This window comes from Dama dama, chromosome 5 (assembly GCF_033118175.1).
Source record: "Dama dama isolate Ldn47 chromosome 5, ASM3311817v1, whole genome shotgun sequence".
Classification (NCBI taxonomy): Eukaryota; Metazoa; Chordata; class Mammalia; order Artiodactyla; family Cervidae; genus Dama; species Dama dama.
In genome coordinates this window covers 17,652,428-17,670,356 of record NC_083685.1, presented here as the reverse complement: position 1 = coordinate 17,670,356, position 17,929 = coordinate 17,652,428, and the positions used below count along the sequence as shown (strand labels likewise).

The 17,929-nt window shown below is 36.9% G+C and overlaps 1 protein-coding gene across 6 annotated transcripts in view; it reads right to left on the bottom strand.

Moving 5' to 3' along the window:
* The window catches only part of ATXN2 (ataxin 2), a 100,828-nt gene that overhangs the window by 26,051 nt on the left and 56,848 nt on the right, over positions 1 to 17,929 (bottom strand). For all 6 annotated transcript variants that reach the window (XM_061141903.1, XM_061141907.1, XM_061141905.1 and 3 more), the window contains 7 exons: positions 16,795 to 16,977; positions 12,862 to 13,059; positions 12,133 to 12,240; positions 11,772 to 11,842; positions 3,842 to 4,143; positions 811 to 874; positions 50 to 202 (listed from right to left, as the gene is read on the bottom strand). In XM_061141903.1, the coding sequence (XP_060997886.1) occupies positions 50 to 202; positions 811 to 874; positions 3,842 to 4,143; positions 11,772 to 11,842; positions 12,133 to 12,240; positions 12,862 to 13,059; positions 16,795 to 16,977 (1,079 nt within the window). The remainder of the gene's footprint in view (positions 1 to 49; positions 203 to 810; positions 875 to 3,841; positions 4,144 to 11,771; positions 11,843 to 12,132; positions 12,241 to 12,861; positions 13,060 to 16,794; positions 16,978 to 17,929) is intronic.

The window sequence follows — 17,929 nt, the reverse complement described above, 5'->3', positions numbered from 1 at the left end:
TAAATAACTTACAGAGGGTAAATGGAACAAGTCAAATTCTATGACTTACTTGCACGCCTGGGCTCACGGGGACTGGATACATCATATTTGGTGCAAAACAAACAGGCTGAGTATACACTGGAGTTGGCTGCTGATGACCCACCATAGATGGGCTAGGTTGTGCTTGAGGACGAGGTGAAGTTGGGGTGGTAGAAGGCTTTGGCTACAAAAACAAAAATCAACTATCTTAAGGTGAAAAGGTAACTATTACTATAATCTGAGGACTGGTTTCCCCCATCTTTCTCCGTTTTACTCACTGTTAATTAGTATCTCTTAATGAAAGTTATCTCAGAGACAATAAACCTACAAGCGTTTCAAATTAAGAAAAAGAAATACTTGGTAGAAAGTTAATGTAAATGTTGTATCAATTAATCAGCAATGCTATTAAAAATAGCAGTGATGATTTTTAAGAAATGGAAAAAAGTTTTTAAAAATTAAAAAATAAACATATCTTTCAAAGTCAGTAAAATAATAACAGTATATCTATGAACCTGAGAGCCTAGCAGGCCAACCACCTTCAAATTCTGAGTCAGAAAGATTAAAAAATTTGCCTCAGACCACATTATTAATTGATGACAAAACTAGGAATTTTTTCTTATGGTTCAAAAATATACATTAATTACCACATAAGAAAAAGGAACTTTTACTAGAAGTTGTTTCAGCACACTGTAACTGAATTTAGATGGCAGGTATGGGAAAAGAAGTATTACTACTACTACTATTTTTTTTTTTTAAAGAGACTAGATTTACTTCAAAGAGACAGAAACTTACCTGAGAAAAGGAACGAGGGTTGAACTCCTTTGCATTGGGATTCAACGTTGATTTCCTCACTTGCCTACACCAGAAAAAAATAAAGGCCAGTGAAATCTGCATGGAACTTATGCTACTAGTCTTTTATACCTGACAGTTTTTTAAAAACTGCTAAACTTAAGTAATTCTCACTAGAAGATCATTCTCTTCCTTAAAATACACATATACATACTTCCCACTGCTTAATCTGATAATTATTAGTAAAAAAAGGACAATTTTTTAAGAAGTGAAATATGCAAAGCTTCTCTCGAAAGCAACTAACAAAAACAACCTGAAGACAATTCAGTTCAGTCGCTCAGTTGTGTCTGACTCTTTGCAACCCCATGAATCGCAGCACGCCAGGCCTCCCTGTCCATCACCAACTCCCGGAGTTTACTCAAACTCATGCCCATCAAGTCGGTGATGCCATCTAGCCATCTCATCCTCTGTCGTCCCCTTGTCCTCTTGCCCCCAATCCCTGCCAGCATCAGGGTCTTTTCCAATGAGTCAACTCTTCGCATGAGGTGGCCAAAGTATTGGAGTTTCAGCTTCAGCATCAGTCCTTCCAATGAACACCCAGGACTGATCTCCTTTAGGATGGACTGGTTGGATCTCCTTGCAGTCCAAGGGACTCTCCAGAGTCTTTTCCAACACCACAGTTCAAAAGCATCAATTTTTCGGCGCTCAGCTTTCTTTATAGTCCAACTCTCACATCCATACATGACCACTGGAAAAACCATAGCCTTGACCAGACGGACCTTTGTTGGCAAAGTAATATCTCTGCTTTTTAATATGCTATCTAGGTTGGTCATAACTTTCCTTCCAAGGAGTAAGCATCTTTTAATTGCACGGCTGCAATTACCATCTGCAGTGATTTTGAAGCCCCCCAAAATAAAGTCTGACACTGTTTCCACTGTCTCCCCATCTATTTCCCATGAGGTGATGGGACCAGATGCCATGATCTTAGTTTTCGTTAAACGTTAAGCCAACTTCTTCACTCTCCTCTTTCACTTTCATCAAGAGGCTCTTTAGTTCCTCTTCACTTTCTGCCATTAGGGTGGTGTCATCTGCATATCTGAGGTTACTGATATTTCTCCCGGCAATCTTGATTCCAGCTTATGCTTCTTCCAGCCCAGCGTTTCTCATGATGTACTCTGCATATAAGTTAAATAAGCAGGGTGACAATATACAGCCTTGACGTACTCCTTTTCCTATTTGGAACCAGTCTCTTGTTCCATGTCCAGTTCTAACTGTTGCTTCCTGACCTGCATACAGGTTTCTCAAGAGACAGGTCAGGTGGTCTGGTATTCCCATTTCCTTCAGAATTTTCCACAGTTTATTGTGATCCACACAGTCAAAGGCTTTGGCATAGTCAATAAAGCAGAAATAGATGTTTTTCTGGAACTCTCTTACTTTTTCAGTGATCCAGCGGATATTGGCAATTTGATCTCTGGTTCCTCTGCCTTTTCTAAAACCAGCTTGAACATCTGTAAGTTCACGGTTCACGTATTGCTAAAGCCTGGCTCGGAGGATTTTGAGCATTACTTTACTAGCGTGTGAGATGAGTGCAACTGTGCAGTAATTTGAGCATTCTTTGGGATTGCCTTTCTTAGGGATTGGAATGAAAACTGACCTTCTCCAGTCCTGTGGCCACTGCTGAGTTTTCCAAATTTGCTGACATGTTGAGTGCAACACTTTCACAGCATCATCTCTCAGGATTTGAAATATCTCAACTGGAATTCCATCACCTCTACTAGCTTTGTTCGTAGTGATGCTTTCTAAGGCCTGCTTGACTTCACATTCCAGGATGTCTGGCTCTAGGTCAGCGATCACACCACTGTGATTATCTGGGTCGTGAAGATCTTTTTTGTACATTTCTTCTGTGTATTCTTGCCACCTCTTCTTAATATCTTCTGCTTCTGTTAGGTTCATACCATTTCTGTCCTTTATTGAGTCCATTTTTGCATGAAATGTTCCCTTGGTATCTCTAATTTTCTTGAAGAGATCGCTAGTCTTTCCCATTCTGTTGTTTTCCTTTATTTCTTTGCACTGATCGCTGAGGAAGGCTTTCTTCTCTCTCATGGCTATTCTTTGGAACTCTGCATTCAAATGGGAATATCTTTCCTTTTTTCCTTTGCTTTTTGCTTCTCTTCGTTTCACAGCTATTTGTAAGCCCTCCTCAGACAACCATTTTGCCTTTTTGCATTTCTTTTCCATGGGGATGGTCTTGATCCCTGTCTCCTGTACAATGTCACGAACCTCTGTCCATAGTTCATCAGGCATTCTGTCTATCAGATCTAGTCCCTTAAATCTATTTCTCACTTCCACTGTATAGTCCTTATAAAATATATTTAAAAGCAATCCTTAATATATCAAGTCTCTAGCATGTAGTAATTTTTTCCTGTGACAATGTTTCCTATACAAAGTATCTTAGGAAAAATCATGCCTGTAATAAAAACTTTTGCCTCAAATCAAGAATAAGTGCTCCCTGACATATCAACAAGCTGCAATCCAAAAGTTCATCTGTAACAGCATTGTAGGGAATGCACAACAAATCAGCCAATAGTGGTGTGATTAGATTCTAAGATTGGCCCACAAAAGCCCCACTTAGTTGATAAGGGGCACCAGAATTTTCTCTCTTCTTGGCAGTGGCAGTTCTTAGCTCTGGCAGCACAGCAAGGAGGTGGGTACTGACTAGCATACAGGGGATATCAGTCTCAAAGCCAGTAATTTTTCAACTCCCTGTACATTTATAAATTAGCCATTCTTAATTTATGCACAGTTTGTTTTTATTTTTTGCCAAAGAATGGAAAACCATGGGAGGAAGGAAGACGAGTATAGGGTGCAATGACTTAACTGACTTAAAATGTCATTTGTTGAGACCAGTTTTATTTAAGTTGAGGGCTACATATAAAGCAGTCTAAAAGTCGAGATAAATTCTGGAGTTGGAAGGTCTTGGACACCTTAAGGAAAAGTTAAGCAAAAGGGTGTGCTAAATTCCAGGTTTACTCACTCAGCTGCGTCTTTCTTCTCCTCTTTATCTTCTTTCTCTTGTTTACATCCTGGACTGGAAGTCTGAACCCCTTGGGATGTGACCTCAGGTCCCCTCTTGTGCTCCGTGTTACTGAGGACTGAAGGGGAAATGCTGGGGCTGCTCGGCTTGCTGCTGCCACTGGTGCAGTTGCTGCTATTTTCAATGAAAGAATCCTTAGCATTTGGTTCAATTTTGTCTTTGATCAAATCTCTTGATTTTTCTCCCTCTCTATTTTTGTTTAGCAGCTGATCCATAGATTCAGAAGTAGAACTTGGCTGTAACTAAATAAAGGAAATAATTATACTTAAATATTTTAAATAACTCTAGTAATCATTTTTTCCCATGAGCACAAACTAGTATTTGTACACATGAAATATTCTGAGTAATACTTTGTTCATACTTTATGAGCAATGTTTTCATTATAAGACAACAATAATGAAATGTCTATACAACCTAACTATGGTCATGTAAGCACTCAAATGTCCTAGCCTGAAAACTTTTTACTGAGTGCATACCATGTGTCAGAAATTATGTGTGCTGGGAATGGAAATATAAAATAGTTCCTATGCTCCCAAAGCTTTCCATCTGGATGAGATCAGACACTAACCAACTAGGGTAACTGGGGATTCCAAAGGAAAAAGCAACTCATGGAAAGAGAAGGCTTCTCAATGAAAATGTCATCTAAAGTGTCAAAGATATTGGGGGTTTGGGGAGAGTTTTGAAAAGGGAGTAATACACTAAGTAAAAGAAAAGAAACTTCATGTTTAAAGACCCAAAGGAAAGGGAGAAGATGGCCCTGTGTGAAATAGAAAAGTACTGGTAACTGGAGCAAGAATGGACACAAAGTGAGTCAAGAAACAATAAACTCACCCAAGAGGAATAAGATGATAAAAGGACTTGAAAGCTATGCTCAGGATTCTAGCTTTTAATTCTCAGGATAATGAGAATTCAATGAAGAATTTTAAGCAAGATTTACAGTTCACAAAGATGAGCACAGTAGCCCTGTGGAAAATGAACTGGAGGAAGCCGAATAAGGGTGTAGAGAGAGACTGTTATGCAGGCTGGACTAAGACCTAGGCTTGACCAGAGAAGTGGTGGGTTGGAAATTCTGAAGTAAGTGGATTCAGAGGGAGACCTGACTAGACATGCAGGTCAGTTAAGACTTTATAACCTATAAGGTATAGGAAACCACAAAACAGAAGCACCAACAAGAAGAGCAGAAGACAAACATGTTAGTAACATAAGTGATGGGGTTTTTAAGTTTGCAGACCAGAAGCAAGCAATGCTACTACTATCTGATAATGACTTAAGATGCCCTACTCCACAGAAGAAAGAAAACAGGGATAGCTGAAAGGAAAGAGAAGGAAAAGGGCATCATTAGGCATCAACGGTGGAAATGAGAATAAATCCAAGCAACAGCCCAAGGCAGTAAGAATAAGCTAAAGAGCAACTGCACAGGAAAAGAGGCTGCAAGACTACAGAGGGACAAACTATCTCTTGAGCCTCAAGAAAGGCAGACCAACGTCAAAATCTCACTACTGGGAGCCTTGGTGTCCTGGCAAGCAGTACCACACATCTCAGGGACTTCTCAAGTTTCACTGCATCACCAATACAGTTATAGAGCCTCAAGTAGTTGAGGGCAGAAAGTGATAAAAAACATTTGCACACAGTCAGAATTTAAGTCACAATATAGGTACTTAATGTTTTGCAGAGGCTATACATGTAACAAATCCAACTGTGTACTACATAAAACTTCAAATATTTGTCAGAAGGGTCTTTAAACAAGGCAAAATTACAGCTTTCAACGTTGTTATTCATATGATGGCAAACATACTTAATCACTAAGGGTTGGACACTGTTCTAAACTATTTACAAACTCATTCATTTAGACCTTATAACAGCCCTATTTGATGTACGTATTATTAGCTCAATCTTATAAATGAGGAAAATACACAATTCACACTTTTGAACATTCTGCTGTACTTCCTACCTGCAGTATACTAAACAAAAAAAACCCCTGAAACTTTTTATTTTTTTAAAAATTGAACTGGTTTCCTTTTATTGAGAAATAATACACATATAACATCATATTTAGTTTCAGGTGTACACCACAGTGATTCAATATACATATGTATCGCCAAATGATCACAATGCCTAGCTAACAGACATTATTACCACAATTACAGGTTTTTTAAAATGGTGGGAACTGTCTACCCTCTTAGCAACTTTCAAATACATAATAGAGTATTATTGAATATAGTCACCATGCTGTATACTACCTCTCCAAGACTTTATAATAACTGGAAGTTTGTACCTTTCAACCACCCTCATTCACTTTGCTGCACCCACTGCCTCTGGCAACCACCAATCTGTGTTGGTTAGGCTGGGTTTTCTTTTTTCTTTCTTTTTTAAAAGATTCCACATGAAAGTGAGTACAACAACATTTGAACCCTCTGTCTGACTTACTTCACCTGGCATAATGCCCTCAAGGGCCATTCATGTTGTCAAAAATGGCAGCTTTCCTTCTTTTTTATGGTTGAATAGGAATTCCATTGTGTGTACACACACACACACGTCTGTTTATGTATACATGCAGTTATTTTTGGAGTTAGTGTTATCATTTCCTTTGGATAAATAGCCAGAAGTGGAACAGTCGGATCATATGATAGCTCCATTTTTAATTTTTTGAGGAACCTTAATATTGTTTTCCATAGTGGCTGTACCAATTTACCCAGCAATAGTGCACAGAGGTTCCCTTTCCTCCATATCCTGGCCAGAACCTGTTATTTCTTGCATTTTGTTTTTGAGAAAAGCCATTCTAACAGGTATGAGACATCTCACTGGATTTTACATTTTCTTAATAATTAGTAATGGTGACCACCTTTTCATGGACTTGTCGGCCACCTTCTTTGGAAAAACGTCTATTTAGATCCTTTGCTCATTTTTGGATTGTACTTCTGCTATTTAAGTGGTATGAGTTCTCTATGTTTTAGATATTAACCCCATATAAGATATGTAATTCACAAATACTTTCCCCATTTGGTAGTTCCCTTTAATTTTGCTGATGGCTTCTTTTGCTCTGCAGAAGTCTTTTAGTCTGATGTAGTCCCAGCTATTTACTTTTGCTTCCGTTGCCTCTGTTTCTGCTACAAATCAGAAAATCTCCGCCAAGGCCAACGTCAAGAAGCTCACAACTGATGTTTTCTTCTAAAAATTTTACAGTTTCAGATCTTACTTTCACATGTTTAATTCATTTTGAGCTGATTTTGTGTATGGTGTAAGACAGTGGTTTTGAATATATTCCCTTCTTTTGAATATATCTGTTTAGTTTTCCCAAAACCATTAAAAAGACTGTATTTTCCTCAGTATATTCTTGGCCTCTTATCATAAATTGAGTTTATTTCCTGACTCTTTTTCATCAATCTGTTTCTGTTTTTATGTTAATAACATACTGTTTAGACTACTACATCTTTGCAATATAGTTTGAAATCCGAGAGCGTGATACTTCTGGCTTGTTTTTTCTCGAGATTGCTTTGGTTATTCAGGGTCTTTTGTGGTTCCATACAAATTCTACTTTTGTGTTATTTCTGTGAAAAAAAAAAAACCCATTGGAATTTTGATAGGATTGCACTGAATCTGCAGATTGCTTTGGACAATGGGTATTTTATGGGAAAACTAAAATTCTTATGTGACTCAGAAAAAAACCCCATGGTTCGCCAGTATAACTTTGCTTTGTCTATATTTTGGTAATAATTAATATTTACTGAGTATATACTGTGAGTCAAGAACGGTATTAAAACAGTTTATAGGCATTAATTCTCATTAATTCTCACAAGAACACTATGAAGTAGGTTCTACAATTATCCCATTTGGGCTCAGGGGAATCTAGATAACATGCCTCAATGTTGTACTGAAGACAAGATATAAACATAGATCATATACTATCTCCAAAATCCACACCATTAAGCTATAACAGATTGAATTACTAGCAATTCTTTTACACAAATAAAGCTATCAACACCCTGCACAGAGCTATATTAGAGCTTCTTGATGGCTCTCTAAGCAGGGGGACCCCAAAACTGCAGGATACTCCTATTTCTGTCTGAGTGAAAGACCACAGGTTTTGTGAATCATCATAATTTACGGCCATGTGCACACCATGAGAGTGGTTATGATGATTCATTCATTGAACACTGAAGTACACAGAATGCATTAGCTACTGTCCAAACCACTGCTGGAGGATGAAACACACAGATGGTTAGCCCTATCTTTTACTAGCCATGTGACATGGGGGTAAATTACTTAATTTATCTTTGCCTCAGTTTCCTGATATATACATTTCAGAAACACACAGAACCTGCTTCAAAGTGATGACAATAAAAGATTTATTACATAAGCTCTTCGAACAGTCTCTGATACATAGGAAATAATATTTAAACTAATAACATTCCTTTATCTAAAGATAATTATAAAGCCCACCCTCAAACATTCTTTTACAATCATTTCTTTGCTTTCTAGTCTTCATTTACAGATCAGAGAGTTATTTATAGGAGACTTAATAATGCTTTTGAATTTTCAGGTCCCCCAAAATATTGGTAAGTCCCAAAGAAATAAGTTCTAAAGCTGCAACTACACAGAACTTTAAAGAGTCAAGTGTTAAAGGTTTACAGAAAGTTGTGACCTGATAATATGAAGAGCCAAAATGTTTCCTATTAAATGAAGAAATGATAAACTTTAAAAAATACACTAACACTAATATAGATGATATGGTACTGGCAAAAAGGACAGACATATACAGATCAATGCAGGAAAAGTGAGTATAATTATACACTCCCACCTTTGTGGTTAAATGATTTTCAGCAAAGATGCAAAGTCAGTTCAATTCAATCCAATTCAATGTCTTTTCAAAAGATGGTGCTGGGACAAGTGATATCCATTGGCAAAAGACTGAATCTGAAACCCTATCAACACTATGTTTTAAGAATCACTCAAAATATAAATTGGTGCAGCCACTATGGAGAACAGTATGGAGGGTCCTTTAAAAAAAACCAAAACTGAGTTACGATATGAACCAGCAATCCTACTCCTGGGTATATATCCAGAAAGAAAAACTCTAACTCAAAAAGATATATATACCCCAGCGTTCATCAGCAGCACTATTTACAATAACCGCGACACATAATCAACCTAGATATATACATCAACACATGAATGGATAAAGATGTGTGCTGTGTACACACACACAATCAGCTATAAAAAAAGAATATGTCATTTGTATTATTTGCAACATGGCTGGACCTAGAGATCATCATACTAACTGAAAAGTTAGTAAGTCAGACAGAAAAAGGTAAACATATGACATGGAATCTAAAACAACGCGACAAACAAACATATATTACAGAAATAAACTCACAGAAAACAACTCATTGTTATAAAAGGAGAAGGGCGGGGATATATGAGGAGTTTGAGATTAATAGATACAACGCGACAAAAATGAAATACAAAAACAATATGGACCTACTGTATAGCACAGGGAACTACATTCAATATCAAGTAATAACCTACAATGGAAAAGAATCTGAAAAAGAATACACACACACATATAAATGAACCACTTTGCTATACACCTAAAACACTGTAAATCAGCTACACTTCAACTTAAAAAATTAACTCAAAATGGATCACAGCTCTAATTGACACTCATAGAAGAAAACAACAGTAAATCTTTATGACTATGGATAAGGCAACGGTTTATTAGATATGACAACAAAAGCACAAGGAACAGAAGAAAAAACAAGATGAATTGGACTTCATCAAAATTTATAAATTTTGTGCTTCAAGCATCAATATCAAGAAAGTGAACAGAGAACCCAAAGAAAGAGAGGAAGAAATTACAAACCCCACATCTGATGCAAAACTTGTACACAGAATAAACAGAGAACTTTTACAATTCAGTAAAAAGATAACTCAACTTTTAAAATGGGCAAAGATCTAAATAAACGTTTCTCCAAAGACATACAAATGAGCAATCAACATATATATAAAAAGATGCTCAATAGCATTAGCTATCAAAAAAATGCAAGTCAAAACCACAATCAAAACAACAAATAATAACAAATGTTGATAAAGATGTGGAGAAACAGGAACCCTCATATACTGCTGGTGGGAATGTAACACAGTGCAGTTGCTTTGGCGAAGAATCAAGTTTTCCTCAAAAGGTGAAGGACAGAGGTACCAGACAAAATAGAAATTCCACTCTTACGTATATACTCAGGAGAAATGAAAACATATGGTCACACAAAAACTGTATACTAATATTCACAGCAGCATTATTCAGTATAGTCAAAAAGAACCCAAAGATGCATCAACTGATGATAAATGAATAAATAAAATATGATCTATCCACACAATGGAATATTATTCATAAAAGTATTGAAATACTGACATAGGCTACATGGAGAAATCTTGAAAACATGATGGTAAGTGAAAAAGCAACTCACAAAAGGCCATTTATTGCATGGTTCCATGCATATGAAATGCCCAGAAGAGGCAATCCATGAAAAGTAGATCAGTGGTTACTGGGGGGTGCGGGCGTGGGAGGGGGCAGAAGTGTTTGAAAGCAAATGAGCGCTGACTTCTAAGGGCTCATGTGATGGTTGTATAAACTGTGTGAACATACTAAAACCCACTAAACTGTCTACTTTAAATGGATAAATTGTATGATATACAAACTATACTTTAATAAAACTGTTAAAAAAGTACTATCTCATATACTTCAAAGTAAAAATATTTCTTTCCTTCATAACGTAATAAATTCATGCAAGCATACTATAAAAAGAGAATGAAGGAGTGACTGTGAAAAAAAAAAAATACTGACGAAATAAAAGTAAATGGGCAAGGACATAACATTTATATCAAACTGAAGATTAAACAAAATGATACCATCTGTGGTTTAGGGATGTATTCACATGCAGTGTAAAGAACTGCAAGGAAAGAAACCCTTCACTAGGCAGGAGATGCACCTGAGGAGGGCAACTACACAGGAGACTGTTGTTGGAATGCTTGACATTATCAAGCTGGTGGAGGGCATCTGGGCATTCAGTCATTTTTTTCTTTGTCTTGTGTCCATCCATTAACTACAGCTTAAAAAATTAAATTCAAAACTGTTAAGAGTATTAAAGTAGAATAGATAAATGTGTTAAAGTATGAAGTAATATTTAAATTTAATATTTTGAATGGTGCCGATAAGTCAGGAAGGACACTACTGGCAAAAACTTAAATTTTTAGGAAGCTAGAACACAGGCTAGGAAAAGGCTGGTTTTGCCCTTGATCCATTCAACTTTTATCAGCCTCCGAAAAAAATAAAAGGCTGAATCAGATTCTTCCCCATTAAGGTGATTTTCAGGATGATTTCTTGGTCTCAAAATATACCTTGACATTCACAGTATGTTATAGTAAATGCTAGGCAAAAGAATGAACAGTCATCCAGGAGAGATCAGATCCAGCAAGTCTTTAGAGAAATGATACTGTAGAAAGATGTCTATCACAATCCATTTGTGCACGAGTGTAAGTCTACAAACAGGGTCCAATACATCTTCTACTTGTCACATCAGATAATGCCTTAGCCTTGTTCTATTGTCATAAAATAATATAATCAAATGAGTATCAAATAATAACTTATGTTATGTTGACTTCCAACATCAGAAGTACATTCTCTTTCATTTAGTATCTGTTGTTCTTTTCAAATCTCATGATTTTAATTACCTCACTTAAAGCATAGGCAAAGACAACTATGAGAATATTTAGCTTTCTATAAACACTGTTTGATTATTCTGGGTGTATATATAATGCGTTTTTTAGTACATTAAAAATTTTTTAATTCTAATTCATTAGTCAATACAATACTTACCCTAAAATCATTCTTAAATTTCTTTAAATCATCAATCTGTTTTCTATGTTCAGAAACAATTGGTGATATACCTGCAAAATTAAGGAAGTGTTAGATCTAAAAGAATTTTAAACTAAAGATTAGAAATAAATCTGGATCTAACTTAAAATTCTTTTAGGATAGGATGCTAGAAATGAAAATAAATTCTACTATTAAAATAATTAAAAACCCAATATATTAATTATAGATTTTGACATATTAAATTACACATTTAAATATGTACAATCCTAGGAAAAAGTATTGACTAAAAAATACTCAATACTGGGCATGAGATTAAGACATATTCTCTCTCCTATTTCTAAAGACTTTTTAAAGCTCTAACCTTTATTTTCAGCTTTTGAGAAGCTGGATGATGTCTCACTGGGCTTCATATTTTCTTTATTCCCTGCAGGAGAGTTTTGCCTCTGATCTTGAAGCCTGGAATCTTTAGCTAGAAAATGATATTTTACAAAAACTCCAAGTTAGATGAAAGCTATAAAAGTAAAATGAGAAAATATTCTACAATTTTGATTCTATGTTTTTACAAAAGGACATGTCCATTTAAATAGAGGCTTTCCAACTCTGCAGACATATGAAACATGAACATACTTATATTGATATTTACTACCCAGGAAACTATCTTAACAACACACATTGAAGAATAACATGAAATTAGTAGTATTAAACAACCAACTTCATTTACATAAAATTTTAAATGTGCCCTCAAATACACTGTTATTCTTGTTTAGTCGCTCAGTCATGTCTGACTCTTTTGGGACCCCATGGACCCCAGCCTGCCAGGCTCCTCCATCCAAGGGATTCTTCAGGCAAGAATACTGAAGTGGGTTGCCATTTCCTTCTCCAGGGGATCTTCCCGATCCAGGGATCGAACCCATATCTCCTGCACTGACAGACGGGTTCTTTACTACTGAGCTACTAGGAAGTCACCCTCAAATACATACCTAAGAATAAAACAACAGAGACATTTTTCGTAAACTGTTAAACCTCTAACACACAACTTTGTTAGACAAAACAAAAGACACTGTGGATCTGGAAGCCCTTTCTTACATACCCTCAAGAGATGGGGTGACAGCTCTGTTGGATGCAGGACTGGCAGGTGTAGGAGATGCAGCTGGTACAGGCATAGCAGCAGCTTCAGCTGGGATAATACCAGCTTGGGGAGAAGCAAGAACTGGCCCACTAGGAGTATTTCCAATACTATTCTGTCTGGGAGACCTGGGTCTGTGAGTTTTAGGGGATAATCTTGGAACTACAAGAAAGAGAAAAGTTACCCATTATATTCTCAAGCTAAACGTCATTTCTTCAAAACAGTGTCTCTGAAGATCTAGGTAAAATAGTTCTATCTGACCTCCTCCCCCAATTACTCTTTATCCCATCATTCTGTTTTCTTTTCCAAAGTCTCAGGAATAGAGGTGATGATGGAGACAACAAATATCTCAAAAATGAAAGCAATTATTACTAACACCTATGTCCAACAGTAGTTTTCTAACTAAATATATTAATTTTAAAACAAAGTATTTTATCCTTTTCCGGTAAGCGGCCTGAGCTGACCCCTAAAAATGGTGCGCTATTCACTCGACCCAGAAAACCCCACAAAATCATGCAAATCAAGAGGTTCAAATCTTCGTGTTCACTTTAAGAACACTTATGAAACTGCCCAGGCCATAAAGGGTATGCATATCTGAAAAGCCACCAAGTATCTGAAGGATGTAACTTTAAAGAAGCAATGTGTGCCATCCCGTCATTACAACGGTGGAGTTGGTAGGTGTGCACAGGCCAAACAGTGGGCTGGACGCAGGGTCGGTGGCCCAAAAAGAGTTCTGAATTTTTACTACACATGCTCAAAAATGCAGAGAGTAATGCTGAAGTTAAGGGCTTAGATGTAGACTTTCTGGTCACTGAGCACATCCAAGTGAACAAAGCCCCCGAGATGCGGCGCAGGACTTACAGAGCTCACGGTCGGATCAACCCCTACATGAGCTCTCCCTGCCACACTGAGATGATCCTTACCGACAAAGAGCAGATTGTTCCTGAACCAGAAGAGGAGGCTGCACAGAAGAAAAAGATATCCCAGAAGAAACTGAAGAAACAAAAACTTATGGCCCGGGAATAAATGCCGCAGAAAATAAATGCAAATAAGTAAAATAAAATAAAAATAAAAATAAAGTATTTTAAATGAATTTAGAAACTGGATTTCTAAGGCAGGAAAAAGGCAACTTTTGAGGATAAAAATAACAACACTCTCTACTAAAAAGTGAGACTGTCTCTTTAAAGTAGGCAGGTGTTGGGGGGATGCCTAAGAAATAGACTTCTTTGTTCCTCCTTCAAATAATAAACTCAAACATCTTTTAGCAGTTTGCAGCCAATCCTATATACTCCTTCTTAACACATCAAAGTCCACCTTGCAGTAACTAAGGAAATGGGGAACTCACTTTAGCTGAGAGAGATAATCCAAGGTGGGGATTGTATTTCAATGGGTATTTCAATGACTTCGAAATAAGTATCTAACAGGTTTCATATTTCATTACAAACCTATTCAGATTCCAAACATCTAGAGAAAATGGTTCAATTTATTTCACTTTAGTGGTTCTTCACTTTTTTATGTCAAAGGATCATGGAAGAAAGTATTATTTAACAACTATCTATTTTCTAATTAGTGTAGAGTAAACCTCTCACACCATTCTGTGCATATCTCTTCACAACTGTAAAACTGTGATTTTACTCTTTCACTTCTATAATGCTGTTACTTTCAAAATTCATTTCCGGATCATCTGAGTAATGTCAAATAATGATACAATGAAAAAATAAATATTTTAGAAATTCTATTTTTTGCTAATTATTTCCTTGTAATTGAAGACCAAAGAAGAAAATAGAAAATTCAAAGGAGGAGAAAGACGGGCGGCGAGGCTGCCTGCACTGTCCCCGCGGCCCGGCTCAAAGCTCCCTCAGCCCCGGGGGCGCTGACCCCGACCCCCAGGCCTCAGCGTCTCGGTGGAGGAGGAGGTCCCGCCGCTCCGCGATGGAATGTTCACCAGTGTCTGGCTTGGGATCCTTGCTTGCGGGCCTCTCTACCATGAGAAGAGTGTGAGAACTGGAATGACCCAAGGAGTCTTGAACTAACAAAAGGAATTGATGTGAGTTCAGTGTTTCTCAGGATCCAGCATGTGGCTATGAATTCATGTGGATTCTTTACCTCTGAGCCACCGGAGAAACCCATGTTTCTAGCCAAATGAGACCCATTTTGGACATCTGACCCCTGGAAAGTTAAGGCTCCCAGCAGATCTGAAGTACCCACAGAGAAGAACCTCGCCTACTTACTCAACCCTGGTATTCTCATCACCTGTCACATACTCTGTGCTTACTAAATATATTAGGACTCTTTCAGGGGAGTTTTTGATTCATGAAAAAGTTCCTAAATTATCCAGACTTTTTGTATGTCCTGTGCTCCCGTGTATGCATAACCTTCCTCAATATCAACATCCCCCACTGAAGTGGTACCTTCATCATACTCACCGGAGTCCATGGTTTATGTTAGAGTACACTCTTTTTAAAATTAAATAGTTAATTTAATGTGAAGTATGATTTTAAAAATTGTGGTAAAGTAATTTGTTTAGTCACTAAGTCGTGTCCAATTATTTTGCCACCCCATGGACTACCAGGCTCCTCTGACCGTGGGATTTCCCAGGCAAGAATACCGGAGCAGGTTGCCATTTTCTTACCAGAAGATGCACTCTTGATGCACTCTTTATGGTTTTGGATAAATGCTTAATGACATCTATCAACTATTATGATGTCATACAGAGCAGTTACAGTGTCCTAGAAATCCTTTGTGCTCTACCTACTTATATCATCCCTGCACCAATCCATGGCAACACTGATCTTTTTTATTTTCTTCATAATTTTGCTGTTTTCAGAATGTCTTATAGTTGGACACATACAATATGTAACTTTGACTTAGTAGTATGCATTTAAATTTCTTCCATAATCTCTTCATGACTTGAAGTTAATTCTATTGTGCTAAATAAATGTTTTTAAAAGAAAAAAAAAAAGAAAGAAAATTCAAAGGAATTTACAGTAAACTTAAACCTAAAATTATACATGAAGGTGAGCAATGTGTATCAACTAAAGATATTTAATGGAGTTGGGTATATTTTTGTTTAAGCTTAAAGATTTTTTTCTTTTAAAAGTCCCATGCATTGATTAACATAGTTTATGGCCAAAAAAACACAATCATTACATGCTCAAACTCTAGTTATCATGGAAGCAATACATTAAGTAGCAAAAGCAGTTTTAACTTAATTCTAAGATCCTGTCAAAGTATATTTTTTACACTTTCATAGCTTCCATCAGCACATTCTTTGGGCTAATCACATAAAATTTGGGCTCCTGTGTTTGTTATTCTTTAAAAGTGAAACATGGTCAGGAATTAGTGCCATATATAGATACTAAAGAAACCCACAGGACCTAGGCCCAGAATATTGCCTGGCATAAAGCAGGATACCAACAAAAATGTATGGAGAGAATGGGGGGGTGGGGGGAAGAAATACATAGCACTGTAAGTCCAAAATATTAATAACTGTTCGTGAAAGAATCAATAAACAAGGCTGCTAAGAAGACATGAAATATGATTCCGCCAAATGTTGTTATGTACTATATTTGCCTTCCATTTGAGTGGAACTTTATAAAACTATAAAGTATATTCATATTTATGAACCCCATATGAATCTCACCTAAAACCAGAGAATAGACTAGGGAAAAATTACTTTACTCACTGAGAAAACTGAAATTCAGGATGATCACATGATTTGCCCTTAACATACAGTGAATAACTGGTAGAGCCCAAAATAAAAACATAGTTTTCTCAATTCCTGGTTACTCCACTATTTTTTATATATATAGACTTCCTCACATAGAGCTCAAGCTCAGCCCTTTTCACATCCAATAGAATAACAAAATGAACACTGTTATTATGCTCCAAGCCTACCTCCACTGACCACTGATGACCATGTGCCCCCTGCAGGACTGGTCCTTGCTGTTGGAGGAGCAGCTGCTTCACTTGGTGGGGTATGGGGTACAAATTCTAGGCCACTGGAAATGGAACCCCTCCCAGCAGAAACTCTGTGATTTCGAGGGTGTCGCTGGGCCTTTGGGGACATCCTTGGAGGCCCTAAGAAAGGAACAGTGAACATCACATAAATGCCACAATGTCCATCAGTACTACTTTTCTGCTAAATACACACAGCCCATTCTTTCTCTTTCCCTTCCTCCCTTTCCCTCACAACACTCACACATACACACATTCTCCCACTTTCTCTTTCATTCCTTCTTGGTTTAAAAAAGAAGAAAATAAGCACCATATTTTTGGCCATATTTTTTCAGAGTTATCTTGTGGAATGCCATAAAATTTTATAAATAAATTTTATTTTGTTCCCTTTTATTTTTTAAAAAAGGGAAGGATGCAGTTGGCGATAAGAAATCCAACAATAAGATGTCACAGCTCTTCAAGGATCTTAGCAATTTGTTTAATCTATATCCATTAGTTGAAGATATGTAAAAATAAGTATAACAAAATGTTAATAGAAGTTATAGCTATATGATGAAATAAAATTTTAACATACACTTTTAGCTTTCTCCCTTCAAATTTGCTGTATTACTTCTAAGACTATGAAAAAAATTATTAAACAAAAGACTACTTTGATACACCTTTGTAGTAGTTAAAAAAAAAACCAGTCCTCACCTGTAGAGTGTCTCAGACTAAACAGGCTGTGAACTGAAAATTCTACAGCTAAGGCACTGGCTTGTATACTAGAGTAATTTACATCTGGGGAGGAAATTTGCACTATATGAATCATCAAAATCCCACATCAATCAACAATTCTGCCACATTAGTGATTTCTGTTTATAAAGAAGTCTACTATGCATTGAAGCAAAACTGTCAGGTGCAAACAGTGAATACAATGACTCTCACAACAGAAACCTGGCACTGGGAACACTTGGCAAACTCATTCTTGATACCAAAGCCAATGTTCCTCACCCTCTTTCTTTTTTTTTTGCCCATGCTACGTTGGCGTGTGTCGAACCTGTGCCCCCTGCAGTGGAAACCAGAGTCTTAACCACTG